General features: G+C 46.9%; 1 protein-coding gene across 1 annotated transcript in view; it reads right to left on the reverse strand.

The window, feature by feature from the left end:
* MAPKBP1 (mitogen-activated protein kinase binding protein 1) overlaps positions 1-24,996 on the reverse strand; it is a 986,444-nt gene that overhangs the window by 476,788 nt on the left and 484,660 nt on the right. Inside the window, exons 9-10 of the mRNA XM_078662278.1 lie at positions 10,348-10,508; positions 5,587-5,779 (exon numbers count right to left, since the gene is read on the reverse strand). Coding sequence (XP_078518404.1) covers positions 5,587-5,779; positions 10,348-10,508 — 354 coding nt within the window. The remainder of the gene's footprint in view (positions 1-5,586; positions 5,780-10,347; positions 10,509-24,996) is intronic.

Genomic DNA, 24,996 nt, shown 5'->3' on the forward strand with positions numbered 1-24,996 from the left:
GGGGGGGTAGGACATGCTGTGAAAGCCGCGGAGGATCGGGGGGCAGCAATCAGTGGGGGATCCAGAGGCGACCTTATTTAAGAGAGCTAGGAACTCCTCCTCCGAGATTGGAGGGACCCGAGTCAGCCGCTGAGGGTTAAGAGAAGGCAAGGAGGAATCAAACCTAGAGGAGTTGGGCAGGGCCAAGGATGAAATGCTATTTTTAATATTAGCAATTTTATCCACAAAAAACTGGTTGAGGGAGTCGCAAAGCGCACAGGAAGGGAGAGGTTTAATGGTAACCCTATCTGGGTGCGACAGCTCCTCTACAATGGAGAAGATATCTTTGGTTTTGGTGGCCGAGTCGACAATCTTTTTAGAGAAATAGGAGGTCTTTGCTTGTAAGACCGCTGATTTATACTCTTTAAGCAGAGTCATAAACCGCAGCTTCATGTCAGGAGCATAGCCTCGTCGCCAACGGCGCTCAGCCTGCCTAAGTCCAAGCTTTAGGACTTTAAGGTCCTCAGTGAACCACCTTTGTGCGTCGTGAAGGCGCTTAAGTTTAATCTGTCTAAAAGGGGCAACGACGTCACTGGCTGATTCAAACCAGCACGTTAGGGCAGAGGCTTGGGTATCAATAGAATCGGAATTAGGGGAGGGGGGAGGTTCTGAGTAGGGTGACAAATTTGCTACGGTCGGCCCTATTCCAGTTTCGAGCCGAGAGGTTACCCTCCAAAGCCCTACTAGGGCAGGAGGTAACCGTAAAAGAGAAGGAGATTATGGAGTGATCTGACCATAGGCAGGGAGAAATCAGGGGAACAGAAATGTCCAAGCTGGAAGTCCAGACCTGGTCCAGGACGTGACCTTTAACATGAGTCGCTGAGTTTATATGTTGAAGGCAATTCATGCCAGATAAAAGATCAGAAAATGTAACAGAACAGGCACTCTCCTTCTCATCGAAGGGCCAATAGTTGAAATCTCCTAGAACTAAGATTTTTGAATTATTAATAACTAATTGAGAGAGCATGTCACCGAACATAGTCGGGAAATTGAGCATGGACTGAGGGGGGCGGTAGGCTAGGACACAAATGGTGTCGCTGGGGATTCCAATCTCAGCACAAGGTAGTCGACCAAGGGGATACTAACGGTAGTCAGGGCGGAAAATCTAATAGGATGTTTAACAATAGCTGCTACCCAACCTCCTGGCCTACCGGAGGCTCTATTCGCTTGAAGAATATAGTAGCCAGGGGGGATTGCAGCGAGGATATCTGGAGAAGACTCCTCGTTAAGCCAAGTCTCAGTCAACAGCAATATATCAGGTTTTCCGGAGTCTAAAAGACTGAAGATTTCCAACTGGTGTTTTACCAGTGAGCGAGTATTAAGATAGCTCACTGTAAGTTCAGAGTGTAAAGACCCTTTGATGGGGAGGGGGTTGATAGCTGAGAAAAGCAGTGTGGCCGGAAGGGGGACTGAGGCCAGAGGGGAAGCTATCTCAGGAAAGGTCTCTCTAACACAGCGTAACCCTCAATGGCTCAAGTCTCGACAAGGTAATAGGGGGAAGGGGCCAGCGAGCATGCAGTTGAGTTAAATCTGCGGACGAGTATCTGAAAGGGCGGGCAGAGGGACATGCCCCGTGCCCCGACCGGCCGCAGACTGGCTTACCTTAGGCGCACCTTCGGCGCACCATCGTCGCGCCCGCTGCGCTCGACTGCTGCGCGCTCGAGTTGACATGTGCAAGAAGTAGTCTAGCCCCGCCTCCAGCTAGACCGCAACCTCGGGTCCTGCCGGTCTGGGGACTGACCTAAGATGGCGCCCTGCCCTCCACACAAATCGGCAATACAGCAGTGATGGACCGGGGCAAGGGAAAACACACCAGGCAGCAAGTAAGTGCAGGGAAGAACAATTAGTGAATTAAAAAACGATTTAGCAATTTAAAAATGCAGGGTAGATGCTGCGGTTTAAAAGCTGGCAAATACAATTGAAATTAAAATGAGGCTAAGCGTAAGTAAATAGCGGGACAGAAGAGAGCACTGTAATATTCAATCATTACTCAGCGCGTGCCTCGCAGTCTGCCCCCCAACGCACAGCAGTGTTTGTAGGAGCTGCCACCACCTACTAGGACTACATGAGACATCAATGCGTATATACATGAATGAATACATATCATGGATACAACAGGAGAATCATGCCCAGTTTGTGAAGCTACCAGACTGGGCAACTTCCAAAAACAAGATTGCGTGCAAAGTCAAACACTTTGATTGGAGAAGAGACTCCCTCTGGAGCTGGGAGAAAACAAAGCCATCCCTTGAAGAAGTAGAAACCGGCATTAAAGTGGTAGGATCCAGGTAGAAGAAATGTGACTATCTGCAAAGAGTTCTGCAGCCACACCAAAGTGGAAGTTCCTCTCTTAGCTTTTTATGAAGCAGCTGTACATGATACAAGTGATATTGTGTATTCTTTATCTTAGAATGATGAAAGGTTAAGTGGAAATTCTATCACAGGGGTAATAATAGCTCTTTACATTGTACAAAATGCACAGTCCGCCCCTCTTCGTGACGCAAAACTTCACTTAATCCCAGATAGCAACTTCCTTGGACAAGCCTCATACTTTCCAAAACATTGGTCCTGTATACAGTGCAGAGAAGCAGTTTTATAATAGCAGTTGGGCCTGCAGTTCATGCCACTGTATTTTGAATAATAAACTCAGGAACCCCAAGAAGAGACAAACAGGGCAATATGTGCCTTTCTGCTCACAGGGGTTTTAAAAGAGAAAGTGTCCCTCTTTCTTCTGCCAATGAAGCCTTAAGCCCACGCTTCCTGGCCCAAATCCAACATTACTTCAGATGCGCTGCCACCAACAAACAGAAATTAACACGTACGAACACGGCTCTTTCTACCATGCCTTGTGCTGCTTAGGTTGTTTGTGCCCACAGCTGAGGAAAGCCTCCTTGTTCCTCCCTTCGTTCAAATCCTTTAATAAACAAAAGGGTGCTAAATGAGGACTTAACCGGAGTAGAATGTCCTTGAGGTCTGTCGAAGAGGCCATACATTGACATATAAGTGTAAGGCAGGCAAGCTGTTCAAATGCTGCTCGTGAGCCACAAACTCAGACACGTACCGTGACATGGTCATGTGACCCCTGCGGCTGGTGTAAGCGCCCTGGACATGCGTCCTATATTTTTGTGTCACTGACATACAAATCTGATGCATAAAATATAGGGATTAGTACCATCCCCTGCTCAGCGGCCATTTAGACTCCGCCCACTGCGAATGTTCAGAATTTGGCAATCTCAATAAGAACAGAAATGAGTACTCACTTTCACACTAAAATCACTAGGACTCTAAAATCTGCCAGCAGTCACAAAGCAGAAATTAACACCAAACCTCAAGGGAGTGGCGCAGCCCCTTGTCTTTCATCGCAGACAGATGGACAACAGTAAACGAGTCACAAGATTCCGGCAGAGTTTACAGAAACTAAAGCGATTTGCATCTCATTCCGAACCGAAGCCGGCCAGGTCCATTGAGAACAACTAGAAATGATTCACTGTGTACTATGTTCCTCCCAAACCGAAAAAACACTAACTCGCTGAAATGTCCCCAGAGGAAAAAAAAAAGAAAGTGCTGAAAACAAGTCTCTTAACTGTGCATCTATAAGATATGCACAGAATGATTTAAACCCTGCATGCAGTCACAGGGAGCTGAGTTAATTAAGGGGGAATGTGCCCTTCTGTAAAACTTTACAGTGCTGCCGAGGAGGGGACGGTCAGCAGCTCAAGCACAGCTCCGAGAGAGAGGAAGTATCGTTTATGATCCAGCCTGGCCCTGCAGCCAGATATACGAGGCAGGGGAAATACTCATTCCAATGCTGGAGAACGCGGCGGCAGCGAGAGACAGCGTGTTAGGAGAGGGCAGAGAAACTCGCACTGGAATCAGAAGGGAGCACGAGATCCTCGGACACGGGCCAGAGATTAAATACTCTCCCAGGGGAAGAGGAGAAACCCCACTCAAGGTAGCTGGCAACACCAGAAGTACTCAGTTTTCTCATCTGCCCATAAGAAAAGGCACGGCAGTGTCAGCCTTAGGTTCCAGCTGCCTATAACAAGGCCATGCCACCTACAAAAGTGAAAAGAACACCCCCAAAAAAATTGCGAAAATAAGCCTAAAATTCTCAGCCTGAAACAACCCCGATCTAGTCAGAAACATGCGGCAGTGAAAGCGAACGCTTTCACTTTTGCGATCGCTAAAGCAAAACACTGAAATCCGCGAGTGGTGAGCGCGCGCACGCCACAGCAAGACATGTGCTTTCAATTATTGCGCCCATGTCTGGGCACGATAATTGAAACCACATGGCCTTTGGTGCGCGTAATAGACACCAATAGGCCATGGGCGGAGCAATGCGCCCACCTTTGGCCTATTGCGTGCCGTATTACTGATCACGCACGCAAAGGCCAATCGCGTCGCACATAAGGAAAAGCACACACACGAACATGTGCGATTCCTAGGGCAGCTTGAAAACCCAGTTTTTCAGCTACTAAAGGTCTCGTGCTGCGTAAGCAGTGCTGCGCACTGCACCGCTAAGCGCGAGACCTAAAAACGGCCCCCACAAGTACAAAACCTGCCCCAACCTTCTGGCCCACTTGGGAAATGCCCAGTGCCCGCTACGGCCAGTCCGGCCTTACCCAGGAGGGCAGATTCAGTGTGGCAGACAGCCCTGAAGCACAATTGTGAAGTGTGCAGTATCCCATTATCCATATGTATGCACCAACAGTTTTGAAAATGCGTCATAATACTCTGCATCTCCAAACAGCAACACTGCAGAAGCTGCCTGAGTATTCTGTAGAAAGGGTTAGTGGTATTGCCTTCGAAATTGTGGCATATTAATTTGTAATTGGCTAGAGCTCTGTTCTCAATGAACAGGTCAGATGAAACAACTGTTTTCCATTATTCTGTAAGTTTGAATTGTATATTAAAAACCCTGACTTTGGATGCCAGCCAGAGAGTTTTCCTTTTTCTTCCGAGGCTATTTGTTCAGAGACCTTATCTTTACTACTAGAGACTCTGGGCCTTATTTAGATCTTGACGGACGGGTTACTCCATCACAACAGTGACGGATATCCCGTCTGCCAAAATATAATTCCCATCAAGATCTAAATCAAGCCCTCGGTCTGTTTTCTTAAAGATTTCGCTGTTCACTCGGGACTTCAAATTATTCTGAATTCGAATTAAGTATTCTATTTCTACATGCCATTTAACTTTTATTCTGTACTGCCTTACGTTTGAGATTTTGTAATACCTTCAAACTTTTCCCTGATCTAGAACCGAGTTACTTATTCCATTACTCCGCTAAATTTATGTTGGGCATGATGCTGAAGAGGGTGTTTATCACAAGATCAGAACCTGGAAAAGAGCATGAAAATTAACATCAACCTGGACTTTAGAAACTAGATTGTGCTTTATCACTTGTGATTTATTTATGCAAATGTACCAATTGTTTATCCAACAATATACCCAAACTTGACGCTGAGCGGAATAAAAGACATTTTGGAAAAGACCCACATTATCTCAAGCACACATGCTTATTGTGCAATTTAAACAGTCCATGGTTACCTCCACACTCCAGACACATGACGAGTGGTACAGCGCAGAGTACACCTTTCCGACTTTTTTTGGGTCCTTTACGTCCCAGACGTACAAGCTGTGGTCATTGTACACGCAGGACAACCACTGGTTATTGGAGTCAAAAGTCAAAGCGATGGTATCTGGATATTTGGCATCTGCTGAGGGGTTGGAGAAGAGACGACTGCAAATTAAATTTAAAAAGAAACCGTATGTAGTTAGTATTGGGAACCTCAAATAGCAGAAAATTCTTGCGATGCAAACTGTGTTTGCAGGTGTGGAGGATGTGAGTATTTCAGCATGAGTTTGGAGAGTAAACTGTGCAAAACTGAGAAAACAATTTAAACAGGGGAGGGTATGGGGGAAAGGCAGCAGATTCACAAAACCTGGGGTAAATCATACCAAGCACAAATTATGCTTATGTGGATTGTAATTGAGGGCTATTTCATACATCCAAAAACCTTTCCAACAAAAGTAGATAAATTATGCATGTTGAAATTAACACCTGTACATTGCCTTTCCGCTCCCCCAAAATATTTGTTTTCATCAGGATTTAGAACAGAATCAATGAGCAAATTATTTGGGTAATTTCCACTCTTTAAGATACTGCATGCCAGCCTGCCCCCATCCATTTTTTTCATTTATTTGTTCATTCAACAACAAAGGCAGACATACAAAGAGATTACATTTGCGTGTCATGTGCACCGGAATACAAGATAAATTCTGAGTCCAACATTAATGTTTGAGTCCAGCAACAACATTCACCGAACTTATACAGGGGTCCTAGATAATATCGAAGCTATTCGGTATATCAATTTCTACATTTTAGCCTCCATTACATTTAGCCAGGCAGGCTGGTACATGTCAAACCACAATTCCTAGTCTCACCAGTACATTCTATAGAACAATACATTATGCCAGGTAACTTCTGAACTGGTTAATGCGGCCAAGTATATCTGCAGTGGCTCCCAAAAATCTCTTGGCCTGGCGCTGTTGGGAAGTGTTGTTGCGTAGATCCCAGCCCATTCCTCGTATAGGGACTGGTCTCTGATCAAGTCTTGAAACTTGAGGCTCTGCATACCCCACACACCATGGTCATTCTACATTTACCCAGAGTTAATGCTGTGGAAGTGAATTTTTGGTCGACCTCAGCGACATCTTTCACATATCCGAGTAATACCGTACTGAGGGTTGTCTGAATTCATGTCCTGTCATATCCTCCACAGCCCCCATCACTTGACCCTAGAATGCAGTCACTTTAACTCAGTTCCATGCCATGTGTATGAAGTCGGGCCCATGGACTATACATCTTTTGCACCAAGTGTCATTTGTTAGCGTATACTTGCCCACTGACATTGCTGTTAGGTATACCCATAGACTGATACATCATATGTTTCTGCAATGTCTCCCATTAGGGTAGACTTTCTGGGTTTGTTGACATTATGTCCACATTTCGTCTGTTAGGTCTATACCTAGATCTTTAGCCCAGTATTCTTGCGCCCTGGAAGCTGGCCCTACTATCATCTCCATGGCAATAGAGTGTAATTTTGTGATTAGTGTAGCTGGTTGGAGACTGGACCACAGAAGGGACAGTACACGTCATTCCGGTGTTGCTTGCCCCAAGCCAGGGTTACACACCTCAAATATAAGTATTTCATGACTGTTGCGAAGTATAGACACATTTATTGCCACAACAGGACAGATTATATAGTAGTCTCGAATATCCCATTTAAGGTTTCTCACCACACGTTCCCAATATCACAGTCAGACCATTCCTACAGACCCACACCGAATTCCAGATGTTTTCGATTCTAGGGCATGGACATAGGGTACAAAGATCCTTGTAGATGACATTCCCAGAGTCATCCATCGTAATTTGTTTATTCCAGCTTAAAAAAAGGAGAATACTTGTAAAGTGCACACTATGCAGCAGTCAAAACTGCACTGGGCAGAAACTGGACCCAACTGCAACCTCCGTAGGACCCAACTGCAGCCTCCGTAGGTTACATGAGTACTTGCTCCTAATCAAAGTCACTCATTAGGACCACTTCTCCCTGTGCATTATTTAACAGTATCTTTAATATTCGAAATATTGCTTTATTCTTCAGTGGGGAACTGAAAAGTTTGTATTCCAGGAAGATTCCTGCAGGATGTCACCTGTGAAAGTCACACACCTTTGTATTGAAAGTATAAAGCAAAGTTACCCTTGTCTATAGGTGGCACATGCATTTTTTCGCTATTCACCTACAAAATGTTGTTTATGTTTTTCTAACAACCCACTACATACGTGCAGGTTGAAAACAATCATGCAGCTATGTGGTGATCTGCCAAGCATATCCTTTGCTGCACTATACAATATTTAGTGAACCAGTTTCATTTAGACACTGTGGGAATACTGAAAATATTTGTGAATGCCCACAGTACCCACTGACCATCTTCGGAGTTCAATGGGCTAGTTGTACCACGGTGCAATTGTTTGAAATGTATGCAGCTGAATGGCCATAATGACTTAAGTATACATTTCACATGACGGCGGAGGAGGATATTTTACGAGAAGAGGAAGTGAAAGGAACACGCAAACACCCCATCTCCCTGGAATGGGCACAGATGCTTCTCCAATTAAAACAAGATACGTCCCTGGACGACACACCGGGACCATCCCCGCTTCACACCCAGGCTTCCCCACGGCACCCCATCCCCCTGGCAATATGCCTGGAGCCTGAAATTCCCTGCATACTAGATAGAATGCGCTGACTGCTGGCCCCTCCAGGTGCCAATGCTGGCCGCCTCCGACATGCTGCCCCCCCCTGTCCCCCGGGGACCACCGCGCACTAACGCCCCCCCCCCCCCCCCTTGGCCCTTGATGCCCGGCGCCCTGCGCCCGTCTTGACCATGGCTCCAACCAGCCCGCCACACACACTTCCACCGCACACGGATCTAGGAAAAGTTTCCCCACAGTTCACGGTTAGTTTCTGTCGGTAGTTTGGACACCGACATACATTTCCCTCGTTCATCATAACCGCTTTAATAAAGCTTCATATACATACACTAGGTGGACACTCGCACCTACCCCCACCAGCACGCGACTTCAGGGACAAGACGCAGAAGGTCCTCACCACTGTACACTCACGTTCCTGACCCATACACCGGAAGACACTTGTGTACAATCATGCTGAACGGGGTGACAATCACATGCGGCACATGACTTCCAATTGTAAATTCTGTGTAACCCTTTACTATGTGACATAATTGATAACTGTCTGATGTACTACCCCCCTCGGGGGCTTTGAAATGCAAAACCTTAATAAAAAGATTGAAACAAAAAAAAAGTATACATTTCACATTTCTGCAAAAATGCACTATTTAAATAACACCATACAGATCACTGGCCCCAAAGGTGCATCCAAAATAATTTGATGAATTTCAGTTCTAGGCTTGTACTACATGATAACGTAGAATGCCCTCTGCTCACATCACAGATTGGAAAACCCCCATATACAATCCACTCGCACACCTTTAGACCTTAAGGGACACTCATGAAATCTCTGGAAACTGTTTACTGTGCTGGATTCTATTCCGGAAGCATAAACATGCAAATGTTGAGACAATTGAGAAATACGCAAACTAGAATCACTGTACTTCTACCAGTGGATGAATGAAAAGGGAATTAAAATTGTCGTTCCTCTAAAGCACAGTATGAATGCAATTTGAATACTGATGGCCCTAAACACAGTTCCCATTTAACCCAGACAGCACAGCTGTGGGCTTTAAAGGCTGGCACAGTGCAACCCACAAGGAATGCCTCAGTATAAAAGGAACTTGTGTCTTAGGCACAAAAATGCATCATATTTCATTTTTCTAGCAGATTAATTTAAACCCACACCACAGACACGTGTCAGTCGTATCACAAGGGAAGAGGCAAAAATTCGCTAGGGCCATAAGGGAAGAAAAAGAGCAGTCGGAAGAAATCAGAAATGTCAACAAATCAGAAATGCCAACAAATCAGAAATGTTAACACATCAATCAATGAAATCCCAACAAGGCTACGTCAGCCGTGAAACCAGAGGTTACATTTTTTCGTGTGCAAGAGTAATTTGAGGAGATCGGATTCAATTAGGTACCATCAAATGCGACAGTTTAACCACCTAGAGGGGATTTTAACACAAACTGATGACGTGTTTAAATCAATGGCGTTATTTTAGTTAGAAAGACAGACTTGGAGCTTGTAAGGCGTTAAATATCATATCACCGGCTACAGTGGGTTGATGTGCATGGTAACTGCTTTTGGTTTAGGCACAGTAACAATGCTCTTCAACAAACCACCGCATAAGCAGAAGGCACAGTGGCGAGCAAACACACATTCGCAGTTGTTTCTCTTCTTGTACAGTACCGTAGGTCAGCATACAAAATGTTCATTTATAGAAAACTCTTAACAGAGGAAAGAATTTCTTGCGATGTCAAATTTACGATCACAATACAAAGGCGAAAACATTCAGACCAAAACAGGTACATTAAATACAATTTGTAAGGCACAAAATTATACAATTATCTGTGGCGTAACAACCCTGCGCACGGGGTGGGGGCTCCTACTGCCACTGTGCACGGGCAGCAGCTGAGAGCTACTGCCTGGGTCTGCAGCACGGGGGCCCCATCTATGTACTTTGCCCGGGGGTGGTGGGAGTGGGGGGGCTCAAGCTTTGTTACGCCACTGACAATTCTAGAGTGGATTGAGAAAGAAGCACGTCTTCCTACCTGGCCTCAGTGACTGTGGCAATGTCCATTCCAAGATGGTGCGGCTTTGGCATTGTGGTCAGAAAGTGAAGGTTCGATGGGTTGAAGATGCGCACTGTGCCATCGGCACAGCCACAGAAGATGTAGTCCTGGTTTACGGAGATGCAGTTTGCCACAGTCGTCTAAACAAAACAAAAGGTATTTCAGATGACCACTAACAGGAATTATCTTACATATCAGAATCTGACATTTTCATTAAATGAACACCAGTACACTTCCTTTAAATGTTGAAGTGTTGTCAGAAAAGGGAAAAATCTGAATTCATCCAGGTTGTAATTTAAACAGACAACTGATGCATTTTGGAGATCATTACTGCGATTTATCTATTTTTTGTCATTATCAGATTATATGAATTCATGCAACAAAGTAAAAGGTGAAGGTAAGTCTGCCCAATTGCTAAAAGAGCATTTATGAAAAATGACACCATGCACCGATCACCTGCACCATGGATGCCCTTCAGATACAAAACCTGTAGGTAGCCATCGAAAACAAATCAGGCCACCATAAAGTACTTTTTGAAGACAACGACTCTTGCACCTGGTTAGGTGGTAAAGCAGCTAGAGAATGTGGGTCATTTGCTCCTCAAGCATTAGTGGAGGGATTGATGTTGCCCAACTCAAAAGAATTGTTAAGAGTGGTATTGCACTAAGCGGCCACTGAAAAGGGAACACTCGGATCTGGTTTTGGTTTGAAATATGGCCACTAGACTAACGACTGCTGTGCGCAGTTCGCAACATAAAAGGTAAACACCCATCAAAAGTTGCCATTAAGACATGCTAACAGCCAAAGCACAAACAATAGTAACACGTATTATATGAACCCCATATAGAAAAGCAGACGCTCAAGCAGAGAAATTGTTGGGACCTTGCGCAAGGAACATAGCACCTCCTTTACTAAACCAGTGGCAGCCCCAATTCAGATATGGGAGGCCAACGGTGTGGGCTCCGCGCTTTATAGAGCTGATTTATGGGGTTTTGAAAGGATGAATGCTCTACTGAACTCTGACAACAAGTTCCTTAGGACTCTTGTTATTCTACCACAGAGCACGCCACTCCATCCATTAAGACAAGACTTGAGTAGATGACCATTGTGGAAAAGGCCAAGCTACACCCCCTACTATTCTGGCTGCACATTAGGTCCAGTCCGGAGTAGTCCTTGTATGCCACTGCCCTTTATGACGTGGTCGCACTCGACCCTTCCAGTAAGATTGGCTGGATTCGTAATGTGAAATCCTCTCTAAGTGCATTAGATTTAGAGGGCCGCTGGAACACCAAGGAGCATTTACCGCCCCTTAGCAAAGACGCACTTAAGAAATACTACTGGGATTGGGTAGCCCAGGGTTCAGTTACCAGCTTCTCGTGGGGATGCCTAACCTTAGAATTTATTAATTTTAAAATTACTGGATTTTTGGAGCAATATTTTGAAATCCCCACAATTCTCCATTATAAAGTCCATCGCCTGCATGTTGTTTGTTTGTCCCAAGTACTCTTGTCCAAAATGCAAGTGGCTGAAACCAATCTGTTTGCAGCTGGGTATGTCATTCTATTTCACATCAAAAGACCCAACGTCTTCCTCGCACAAATGAACCCCTTCACTGGACGAGAAGCCTAAGCCAGATCAACCCTCGCCAAAATAGAAGAAAAGAAAAGTGCACTCCTCCCCACCACTGCATGCAACAGTTCCACAACAGAACTTACCTCACATTACAATGAGACAATGACCGCCATACTTGACCAAATAGCTCCCCTGAAACAAAAAAAGTCAAGAACATTCCATCGAGATCGTGGTTCAACACAGACCTAAACTCGGAAAGAAGACAACTAAGAGCTGCAGAAAGACTCTGGCGTAACAACCCTTCGAGAATCCACCTTGAACAACTCAAAACGGAATGCAGGAAATATAAAAAGCACATCAAAAATAAAAAAAGTCCTCTTCTGTGGTGCACTAAACAATGCCAAAAATCGCCCCAAAGAACTCTTTAACCTCATTAGACAGCAAACATCCAAACACCCCCCTTCCGCAATACCGGCCTCCAAAGACATATATGACAACTTTGCCAATTTCTTTAACGAAAAAACCTCCCAACAATTGGAAACCATTCAAACCCATCTCTGAAACAGAAATCGTGGAAATGACTACCGGAACCAAGCCCTAGTCACACATTGAAGATCCCCCTCCCTGCCCAACTGGCCAAGAAGCTCAAACTCTCCCTAGCCCCGCTCTGGTCAAAGATTATAAATAGCTCCCTGGAAACAGGAATCATGCCAGAAAGCCTAAAAATCGGTCAAGTGCACAAGTTACTACTTGTGTAACGATAGATCTGTAAGAGACATTAGTTTGTGATAGATTCCTTACCTTAGAATATCCCCAGGCGTCAGACTGGATCAGAATTTTTCTTTTTGCGTGGCAGTACCTTTGCGCGTCGGTAAGCGTCGTCTGCGGCTCCGTGTCTGTCGTCGGCGCCGTGATGACGTCGGAGTACTTAGACGCCGCCTCCGCGTGCTGACGTCAGTTCTTAGACACAGCTTTTCCGCGCCAGAAGCGCTGAGCCATGTTAAAGACCAACACTGGTGCCATTGAAACTAGGGCCCTGAAAGGGGAAAACCCTAACCCTAGATATCGGTTCGCAGAACGGGGAGGATGGGTGTGTCGGTAAGGAATCTATCAATAACTAATGTTAGTGATAGATTCCTTACCTTAGAATAGATACCCCAGCAATACCAACCCCGGTGGTGGGTCTGCAAACCAATAATCACACCAGAAAGTCCTGGAGGACAGAACGGCCAAAGAAGCCATCCCTCCGGACTTGGCTGTCCAGGCAGTAGTGTCTTGCAAACGTGTGCAGCGAGGCCCACGTAGCTGCCTGACAGATGTCTTGTAAGGGCACTCCCCGGCCCAGGGCAGATGTAGTCGCCGTGGCTCGGGTGGAATGAGCCCGCAATCCAACAGGGGGCTCCTTCTTAGCCAAGGAGTAACATGCCTGGATACACAAGATGATCCACCGGGAGATGGTCCTCTTGTACACCACTTTCCCCTTCTTAGCGTCCACATAACCAACAAAGAGTTGGTCATCCACCCGGAACTGGCGTGTGCGATCCAAATAGAATGAGAGCGCACGTTTTGGGTCCAGACGGTGGAGCCGCTCTTCCTCTTTAGAGGGATGCGGTGGCGGAAAGAAGGTTGGCAAGGTGATAGACTGCCCGATGTGGAAGGCCGTGACAACCTTGGGCAGGAAAGATGGCTTAGTACACAACACAACCTTGTCCGGATGGACAGAAAGGAAAGGAGGAGTACAAGAAAGGGCCTGGAGCTCACTCACTCTCCTGGCAGAGGTGATGGCAACCAGGAAAGCAGTCTTCAAAGTAAGAAGGCGGAGAGGACAGTTGTGAAGTGGCTCAAAGGGAGCGCACATCAGAAATGTAAGAACAAGGTTCAAATCCCACTGAGGTATCACAAACGGAACAGGGGGGAATGTGCGTGTGATGCCCTTCAGAAAGCGATTTACAATAGGGGACTTGAACAAAGAAGGTTGATCAGGCAGCCTTAGAAATGCTGAAAGGGCAGAAAGGTAGCCCTTGATAGTGCCCAGAGCAGAGCCCTGCTGGGCAAGAGAAAGAAGGAAGAGCAGAACCTCAGAGAGAGGGGCAGCAAGAGGATACACAGCCTTTGCTGTGCACCATGCCACAAATCTGTTCCACCTGCAGGCGTATACCGACTTTGTGGAGGGACGCCTGGCTGCCAGAATGCCGTTGATGTGGAGCCGGGCCGCCGGGCCTCCGCCGGAGACCAGAGGCCTCTGATCTCCGCCTCTCCCATGTGGCCTCCCCAGCCCTGGAGGGAAGCATCCGTCACAACTACGTGCTCCGGTTGGGGAAGGGAGAGGGATCTGCCGCTGACCCAATCACGGTCCGTGAGCCACCACTGCAGTTGTCTCGCAGTGCCCTCCGAGATCAGGACGTGGTCGGACAGGTTGCCCTGATGCTGGGCCCACTGAAACTTCAGGTCCCACTGCAGAGCCCGCATCCGCCACCTGGTGTGATGCACCAGTAGGATGCAGGAGGCCATCAGCCCCAGAAGCTGCAGCGTCAACCTGACCGAGACCCGGGATAAAGGCTGAAAGAGTGGAATTAGAGCCCAAATATCCTGGACCCGCTGTTCAGGAGGATAAACCCGAAACTGCGCCTAGTCCAGAACCTCTCCGATGAAGAGGAGCTTCTGAGAGGGGCACAGGTGTGACTTCGGCACATTGAGGGAGAACCCCAGCTGGTGCAGGAGGTCTGCCGTTGTCTGGAGGTGGCTGACGACTGTTTGGGGCGAGCCCGCCTTCAACAACCCGTCGTCGAGGTAGGGGGAAGACTGAAACCCCTAATCTGCGCAGATGAGCTGCGACCACCGCCATCACCTTTGTGAACACCCGTGGGGCGCTGGTAAGGCCAAAGGGGAGCACGGTAAACTGAAAGTGCTCGTGGCCAACCGTGAACCGCAGGTAGCGCTGGTGGGCCGGCAGGACGGGGATGTGGAAATAAGCGTCCTGCAAGTCCAACGCTACCATCCAGTCTCCTGGGTCCAGGGCAGCTAAGACCTGAGCCAGTGTCAGCATTTTGAACTTCTCCTTCCGGAGGAAGCCGTTGACGTTCCTTAGGTCCAAGATAGGGCGCAGGCCCCCTTTGCCCTTCTTGCGTACCAGAAAGTAGTGGGAGTAGCAACCACACCCTACTTCTGGCATGGAACGCGCTCGATGGCCCCCTTGGCCAAGAGGGCCGTAACTTCCTCCTGCAGAAGCCGCAAATGATCCCCCGATACTCGGTGGTACTGCGGTGGCATGGCTGGAGGGGTCGCCTCAAAGGGGAGGGAGTAACCCCATCGGACGATTTGCAGCACCCACCTGTCCGACGTGACAGTGCGCCAGCGGAGGAGGTAATGGCGAACCCTGCCCCCCACTGGCGTCATATGGGCCTGAAAGCACGGACTAGGAGGGTTTCGAGGCGGATGCTGCGGGGGAAGGTGTGGACTGACCTCGCCGTTGTCCCAGACTGCCGCCACGGCGGTTTCCACGGCCGCCACCGCGTTGGATATTACCCTGCGGAGCGTGGCTGGCAGCACGTGTGGGTACACCCCTTCCGTGGCCACGAAAGGAGTGAAAGGCAGCCGATTGCTGGCGCGGGGCCGAGAGGCCCAAGGACTTGGCCGTAGCCCTGGAGTCCTTAAAGCGCTCAAGCGCATGGTCTGCCTTGTCGCCAAAAAGGCGACGGCCATCAAATGGCATGTCCATGAGTGTATTCTGAACATCAGCCGAGAAGTTGGCGGACCTCAACCAGGCGTGGCGACGAATCACCACAGTCGTTGCCATCGCTCTGCCCAGAGAGTCGGTGGTATCCAGTCCACACCGGATCGAATAACGTGCCGCATCTCGGCCGTCCACAAGGGCTTGGCCGAGTTTAGCCCGTACCTCCAACGGGCATTCTGGCAGCACGTCCGTCACCGTATCCCACTGAGAGTGGGTGTAACGGCCCAAGAGGCACCCGTTGTTGGAAGACCACAGTCCCAGACTCAAGGAAGAGAATACCTTCTTGCCGTATTGCTCGTACCTCTTGGATTCCCTGTCGGGCGGCGCGGACGGGAATGCGGTCTGGGAATTGGAGACCTGGATCACCAGGCTCTCAGGGGTGGGGTGGGTGGACAGGAAACAAGGGTCGCCCGGTGCCGGGCGGTGGCGTCTGGCCACGTTCCTATCTACAGGCGAACCTGTAGCGGGCTTGGACCAAGTGCCCAAAAGAACGTCGGTCAAGGCCTCGTTAAATGGCAGCAGAGGCTTGGCCGAGCTTGACTGCGGTTCAAGGACCTCAGTGAGGAGGTTAGTCCTCACGGCCGCGACTGGGAGCTCAAGGCCCAAGGCCTTGGCCGCCCTCATCAACACCACACTGTAGGTTGCCCCCTCCTCCGTAGCCACGGTAAGAGGTGAGACAAAGCCAGTGTCCGGCGAAGTGTCCAGACCACTGGCATCCCCAAGTTCACCTGTCCAGTCCTCCTGGGACTGACATTCACGTGTCAGAGGGTCCTCAGACCCCTCCCAATCCTCATCACCCATCTCTTGGTACTCTGGGTTAGCAAATGATGGGGCCGGTTCATGGAAAGTGAACTCTCCGAACGGCGTCTGAAGCAGCGGAACCGGGCCGAGGACGGCGCCGGGGGTGACACCTGAGGGGTCGGCGCCGGGGAGGTCGTTAAGTCCACCGGCGACGACCCGGAACCGGATCCAGCGGGGCCCTGCGGTGCCGGTCCCGAAGGCGCCGGCGGCGTCTGAGCCGAAGCCCCCGACCCGCTACGACCCCCAGACGGGACCGCTGGGCCCGAAGGCGTTGCGGAGCCCGTCGGAGGAGAGAGGGATCTCATGGCCATGAGGAACCGCTCGATCTCCTCTGGCGTCGCGGTAGGCCCAGGGACCGGAGGGTGTGGGGCCGGAAGCGGCGCCTGCGACTCAGACGGAGCCGCGTGGGCGGTGTCACCCGAACCCTCGGCCGCGTCGGGGGGAGTCGGAAGAGCGATGAAGTCTCTTCGACTTCTTGTGCTTACCTGACGACTTCGACCCAGAGGAGTGATGTCGACTCCCGGAGCTATGATTGCTCCACTCCCGCGACCGGTCCCTCGACCTCCGTCCGGACCGGGACCTCTCACGGCGCGGGGCCGACTGTCGGAGCTTGAGCCACTTACGGGACTGCTCCCGCCTAGCCTTCGAAGTCAGGGCCCGACAGTCGGAACAGGTCTTGTTGTCGTGATAGACGCCGAGGCAGTGGAGACACCGACGGTGAGGGTCGGTGACCGACATCAGCCGGTCGCAATCCTCACAGGGCTTAAAACCTGGCATTCCTACCGGCACCGTTCGGAGTCGACGACTTCGAAAAAAGGATGATCAAAAAAGTTTAGTCAAAAAGTGACTAAGGTACCACTTTTTCCGGATCTGTGCTGCTGGCGCGGAAAAAAGTAGAACTGACGTCAGCACGTGGAGGCGGTGTCTAAGTACTCCGACGACGTCATCACGGCGCCCCTGACGCCGACGACGGACGCGGAGCCGCAGACAACGTGCAAGGGTACTGCTACGCAAAAAAAAAAATCCGGATCCTGTCTGACGCCTGGGGATATTCTAAGGTAAGGAATCCATCACTAACGTGTCTCTTTCAGATTACACCATTACTGAAAAGAACGGGCTCTGACCCAAACGATCGCAACTTCAGGCCAGTCTCCAATCTCCCATTTTGTCAAAATACTAAAAACATGTGTTCAGTCAACTTACCCATCTTATGGACAACAAAAAACTTCTAGACCCTCACCAATCGGGTTTCCGAAAAGGTTGCAGCACAGAGACAGCTATCCTGAATGTCATTGATGACTTCTACAAATCACTCGACAAGGGCAGTTGCGATCTACTCGTTCTCCTGGACCTATTGGCGGCCTTCAACACGGTGGACCACAAACTGCTCATCTATGTTCTTCGTGAAAGGGTAGGAGCAGAAGAAGTGGTCCTACAGTGGTTCAACTCCTTTCTGCAGAACCGCTCCCAAAGAATAAAAATTAGAAACTTCACGTCTGACCTAAGCCCCATAAGCAGGGGCGTCCCCCAAGGATCAGTTCTCTCACCCGCACTATTCAACATCTACATGGAGCCCCTCACCACCATACTCAAAAATGCGAACATACCCTTCCATCTCTATGCTGACGACACCCAGATCTACCTAGAAACTACCTCCACGGCTGACATGCAAAGATTTAATGACACTAACAGAAGTCCAACAATGGCTATCCCTCAACCACCTAAAACTCAACCAGGATAAAACTGAAATCCTCCTCATAGCCAACAAAGAGCAGACCCCCCGAAATATGAGAATGGCTAAAAACTACTGATGCTATCAACTGCACTCTCATCCCAGTCGACTCCGTGAAATCACTGGGAATCACTCCGGAACCTAACCTAGACATGGTCAAACACATCAAGAACACCGCAAAGAGTGCCTTCTTCAACCTAAAACTACTCAACAAAATCAAACGCTTCATCCCTCCATAAGATCTTCGACAAGCCACGCAATCCCTGGTACTATCCAGATTGGATTACGGGAATGCCACCCTCACGGGCACAGCTAAATCTCACCTTGCGCCTCTCAGATCAACTCTAAATGCAGCAGCCAGAATGGTGACTGGAGTAAAGAAATATGAACACATCTCTCCCGCTCTCAGAGAGCTAAACTGGCTCCCAATCAAACTGCGTGCCAACTTCAGAACTGCTAGTCTCACTCACACAAGCTCTGCACACTGGCAAACCTGCCTATCTGGCCTCCAAGCTCAACAAAGCTGGGCAGACAAAGAAATCTCAGGAGCACCAACACTCTACTCATCACCCTGCCTAAAAACTCGCAAACAAAAAACCTCATCACGCTCCTTCTCTGGTAATGCAGCCAAAATTTGGAACGCCATCCCAGTCCATATCAGAACTAACCCTTCCTTCAAAAAATTCAAAAGCCAGCTCAAAGTCCTCTTCCTCAATTGAACTCATACGAAGTGATAGTTAACGCACAAGGCAGAATCGAGCCCATCTGAGCATCCAGTCACTGTGATAGGAATAACTTCTTACAGTATCTTCCTCTTGACTCGCACCTTTGTTCCCCCCCCCCGAACAAGACTCATCACAAATTAATGTGTTTACTACTGTTATTCTTTGTACTCTATTGTTATATGACAAATGTTGTAAAGCACTCTGATACCTCAGGGTCTGGCCAGTGCTATATATAACTCTTAAATAATAAATAAATAAATAATAGTAAATAATAGTATGTGCTGCCAGGTCGAGGCACTTCGTAACTTAAGTTCAGATCCTAGCCCGACAATGGTCTGTGCCATTGCTAAGTTCTTGGGCCACATGTGGGCAATAAGAAGTCATCTGTCAAAAGTGTGAAACTGACAGATTACTAACTTTTTATCTACTGTGGCCATATGGTTTTAAATCATCCCTGCGTCATTGTTTTGGGTTCACTGGGCAACCTCCAATTGGATTTGTGTGTGTAAAAAGCATAGAAACCCGCCAAAATAGCGGGCCTTGTCGCCCAAGTGGTTTAGGCAAAGGCTTTTGTTGTCTTGATTCTTACCCCACACTCGTGTTCATCTAAATCACAACTGACTTTTAGATTACGTTCCTGTGGATATTTTTATTTTTATTCTTTGTCTTAGCCTACTGTGTTTTTTAACTTCCAATTGATTATCAATGTACTAACGTTCATTGCACCTTACTCCATGTCATGGACTCCTCCATTTGGTTCCCAAAGTATAGGTCTGGTTTTAACAACTGTTTGTATGTTGTATTTTGCACTTGCACTTTTATGGTCTATGACCGAAATAAAGCTGAATGATGATGAATCGAGTTTCCTATCTCAAACAACCACTACTCCAATCCTCAACAATGTCTAACTGTCTAAGTTTCTGTAACAATAATTCCAAATTCAGAGGGACCGCAGAGTAAAGTACCTTTAATAGACCAACCCAGGTTTTGGTGAGGAAGAGACTGAATGATAAAACCTTTTTATGGCTCTCAGAGCACTGCTTTCATGTGGTCTTTCCCTATTTTTGTAAAGTGACTCGGTGACATTCACCTCGCTGGGAAGCTTTACACTTCCCTAAACCATCAAGGAGGTGATCTCTGTTGTAGCCCTGAACTGCATGGAGGAATTTAGAGTAAAATAATTTTTAGAATAGCTTTACAGCACAGCTGTCTGATAGACTTCTTGTTATCAACTCTTTAAAGTATACATATAGTGGGATTTGACTGAACCCAGAGGATTATACCCACTCGTTTTACACCACTGGCTATCTGATAGATCATTCCACCTTGCAAGAAGGGCTTCCATTTGAATGCATGAGGGCCTATTTTACATCTGAATAGTACATTTAATCATGTTTGTCACATTCAACTATCTCCATGTGCATTTTATGCAGAATGCAATCATTTTTGCTAGTTTACTACAGCATTTGCAAAGCCACAGGACAGCATACACAGCATTTGCTACATACATGTAGATAGCGTTTGTAAAGGTATGTGTGCATGCAGAAATACATTAAATTCAGACCCATTAACTTTGCAGAATCTTGTTATCCATATTATGTGGAGGGGTCCACATATTTCACTGATCTATGGCATTAATACATTCAAGCATATCACGCCCAAATCACATACCTTTAAAGTTTCGTAAAGCAGCCTGCTGCGCGTCTGAGTCTAGCAAACCGTAAGGACAACAAAATAAGCAGTCTGCAAGCCAATGGATCAGACCAAGTATCGGAAAGCGGGATATTTCAGTCCCTTGAATGAGCATAGAGTGCTAAAAAAGGTTGCAACGTGCAGCTACCTGTGACTGAATGGAGCATGCACGCAATCCGATGCTGCACAGAGCAAAACATTTGAACATCTTTTTTATCAAAACCTCTTGCAAAGGTAACAAGCCGAAACAATGGGATGCGAGCTCAATGGTTAGGAACAATGCTGGAGGAAGGTGCTGGTGGCTCGCTCATGTTGGGATTAAGTTGCCCATTCCTGATGTAAATGAACACGCAAGCTAGGGGCAGTGCTGTGGAATTCTTCCTCTTTTCAGTGGCAGGTAGCAGGAGCTAAGAGCACTCAGTTAAAGGTACGAAAACACAGGCCTTTACAGGTCTTTTTTGGTGCCACAAAGCATACAGCCAACTCTGGTTATTCTGTTTTGGGGCCTGCATACAGTGTCGTCAGAGCTGCCCCAAACTGTAACCTGGTGGTTAAAGACACGACGAACTTAGAACTCTGAAACAGATGCAAAGAAAGCAAATTATGGCACTTTGGAAAGAAGAGTCTTGATGTTTTCATTTATTTTCAAATATTTTAAGCATAACCTGTATGATGCAGTGTGTCTGAGCAAGTAATGCTGCTACATCTTTACTTCAATTTCCATTGCCCCATATTGCAGAAGGAATGTTGGATCCTTGGACATAGACTAGCACTGTAAAAGATTGAAACATCGTGACTTGCCTGCATGGCATTGGAAGGCAGTTATGGGAGCAATGTGCTGCATTTTGGGTTTCAACCTACACTCCTACCAAATTATAATACATAAGAAGAGAAGGTGCCCAAGCCTAATGTGCATCGATAGTCAAAGGTACATTCAATGCCCTTTCTCTTATAATACAATTTAAAAAAAGGCTTGCACCTTAGAGACCAGCACCTCTGCCTCTTGGACTGGTGTCCATCACATCTCTCCTTAGCTTCAGGCCAAAACGTAGTGTGAACACTAAAGCCAATGATTAAGGAATCCCATTGGGTGGCGAGTTCACCCTTCCATATTCACACGATAGGGAGTACTTCTTCCTTTCTGATATCTTTTTTTAACCAACCAATTAAGTGGCAAGTTGTTTGGGGGTCTATACAGCTTGCACTTCCACATAAAACTGGGGATGACATTCCCTGTACAATTTAAAAGCACGTTTGTTAATGGTCTAAAGCTACTCATCCCCACCAACACCTAAGCATAGACATGTAAAAGAGCACAGTGACCCTCAGCTACTGGCTAGATCTACAAAGGGCTGCAGAAGAAAGGACCTTGCTTTACCAAGGACATCAGAAAAAGGGGCTGAATGCGGCCATGGCTAGGGGTCGGAGGGATCCAAGCTTTGGTTTTAAAAAGAAAGAGCACTGCTTATTCCAAATCGGCAGAAATTAGCGATTAGTCACATGGAGACAAAAACTCTTGCTTCCATTTTATTTAATGTCTAACATAAGGACACTGGAGAAGTCCTTCAAGCACACTGCCCTGGAACTAGATGAAGAGTACAGCAACTCGGTGGTCTGTCCTGTAGCAAAACTAACCAAGAACTACACTGAACTCTCAAGATGAGATGTGGCATGCACTGTAAGGTGAATGCAAGTACATCAAGACAAAATACACCACATACATAGCAGCCTTTTGAGGAATAATGAAAAATGTTTGATCATTCACAAGCATGGGATGAAAGATGAACAGCTGTAAGGAGAAAAGGAACTGAAAAAAAGGAAATTATAGTAAACGAAACTTTCAATCCAACTTACTGCACAGCTGTCAGTGTTCTGAGCAAAAACAAAAGGAAAGAAAATCCATTTTACTGAAGAAATTGCTAACAAATCGAACCTGTTTTGATCATTCATAACTATAATAAGTTGAGGATGGATGCTTATCAGCCATTTTTTCATACACCCATCTCACTACATAAGGTCTGCTCTCATTTGAAACCAGATATGCCCCCGTCAGCCAGTGATTTTTCAGATCCTATTTTCGATGTTATGCTACCCCTTGCCAAATAACCGTTGTGGGCCTTACCTGTGCATCACAGGATTCACACTCAGCATGCCAATACTTAAATCAAACAAGCAGGTGCGCATAACTCTACGGCTTGCACTCCTGCATCTCTTACAGGTACCTGTCACATAGCAGGGAAAAGGGTAGGATGTATGTTCCCTAACCCAACAGGTATGCCTTTGTCAGCATCCAAGGCCTCCCGCTAGTAAGACTTTTGGCAAAAAGCAAGATGGTGGAACACTGCCAGGTAGAGACACCCATCTTCCTTCTCCTCTTCACACATTTCATATTTAACTCAGCTATGGCTAAAGGACACGGTGCTCTGAATACCCGCTTTTACTCTAAATTGCCACAAGTTTCTGTTAGCAGAGCTCCTGTGATGCTGCATTAAATGCAAATGAGCTAACATGCTTTTAGTAGTGCATGTTTTCTACAGACAGCTGAAAATATTACAATAAATATAACCTGCATTAAAGACAGTACAACAAGAGATTAGATTTATATTACCTATAATGTCATTATTAGTTTGGAAATATAAAGAAAATATTCGGCCCAATATCAGCTAAGAGTTTTACAAAAGGCATCCACATTCTTGGCTGGAATTCCTATTAAGAAAACAAATTAGTTACCTGTAACTTTGGTTCCCCAGTAATGGTAACTTTCATAGATTCCCATGCTTTGTATCATTCCCCGTCGTCAGCTTGGGAGCCTCGGTAAATAGAAAATACCATAGCAGTCTGTACAAAAGAGAAAGTAAGGCCTAGGCCTCATCTCATTTTGTAGCATATCCACCTCTTTTTGTAAAAGAGACCAAAAACTTGCAACAACCAATAAGATTAGCCTCACCCCCTAGAACCCTCCTGAGAAAGCCTCAGATTTTCGTAGCCGTTGTGTAACAATAACCACCTCTGCTGAAGGCTGAGCTTTCCCAGGGGAGAAGGGTGGGCGCATGGGAATCTATGAAAGTTATCAATACTAGAGAACCAAATTTACAGGTAAGTAATTTGTTTTCTTGCCCCAGTATTGGAACTTTCATAGATTCCCATGCTTTGTATCAGAGTAGCTAGCAGTAAGCCATAAGCGCACATTTTGCTACATGTGTATTAACATACCTCAGCATACATGTATATTATTTCTTATGAAAATGGGTAACATGTACATGTAACCATATATCGGAAACATTTTAGGATACAAACTGTGCAATCACAGGAAGAAGGGATAGAAGGGAAAGCTCACCTCTCATTGGAAAAGATTCCTCAGGTCTGCTTGTCCTACTGCCGCCTCGCTCCTCATGGAAGAGTCCAAGCAGTAATGCTTTGTGAACGTGTGGGCACTGCTCCATGTAGCTGCCCTACAAATGTCTTTGATAGGAACCCCAGCGAAGAGAGCAGCAGAAGATGAAACTGATCTTGTGGAGTGACGTGGAGCACATGTCTTTCTAGCGGTTTCCCTGCCACTTGATGACAATAATGAATTGTACTTGAAATCCAACGTGAGATTCCTGGTTTTGAAATTGGAAATCCTTCGAGGAGCACTAAAAGCCACAAAAAAGCTGTGAAGATTTTCTAAAATCCTTTGTGCGTTCAAGTAAAAATGTGAGACACCTCTGGACAACCAAGGAATGTAGAGACCGTTCTGCTCGAGACGTAGGTCGAGGGAAAAAAGATTTTAGAACCACTGGTTAGTTCAAATATAAATCCGAAGGGACTTTCTGAATACATTTCGGATTTGTCCTTAAAAACAGTGTCCTTTTTGAACTGTAGAAAAGGTTCTAAAATGGAGAGAGCTTGCAGCTCCCCCACTCTCCTAGCTGAAGTCAGGGCTAAAAGGAGAGATAACTTCCAAGACAAACATTTTAAATCCACTCTGTGGATGGGCTTGAACAGAGTTCTCATGAGTTGAGCCAGAACCAGATAGAGATTCCAAGCTGGAGGTGGAGGCCGAACTGGCAGGAAGACCCTGAAAAGACCCTTCAGGAACTGCTTGATAATTCTAGCAGACCAGAGAGAAGGACCAGAGGCTGTCCTTCTGAATCTTGAAATAGCCGCCAGATGTACTTTGATGGAAGAATGTGAAAGACCTGACTTGGCCAGTGACAAAATGTAAGGCAGTATCTGATGAGGAGCCGAAGAGAACGGATGAAGGTTTTCACGGCGGCACCATAGGCCGAAGCGCTTCCATTTAGCACGATAGGTCTTAATTGTACTTGGGGCGCAAACTTGAGTTAAAATTTCCCTACAGTCCTGAGGGATATTTAAGCTGCGGAATTCTC

This window comes from Lissotriton helveticus, chromosome 9, assembly GCF_964261635.1.
Source record: "Lissotriton helveticus chromosome 9, aLisHel1.1, whole genome shotgun sequence".
In the NCBI taxonomy this organism is placed as follows: Eukaryota; Metazoa; Chordata; class Amphibia; order Caudata; family Salamandridae; genus Lissotriton; species Lissotriton helveticus.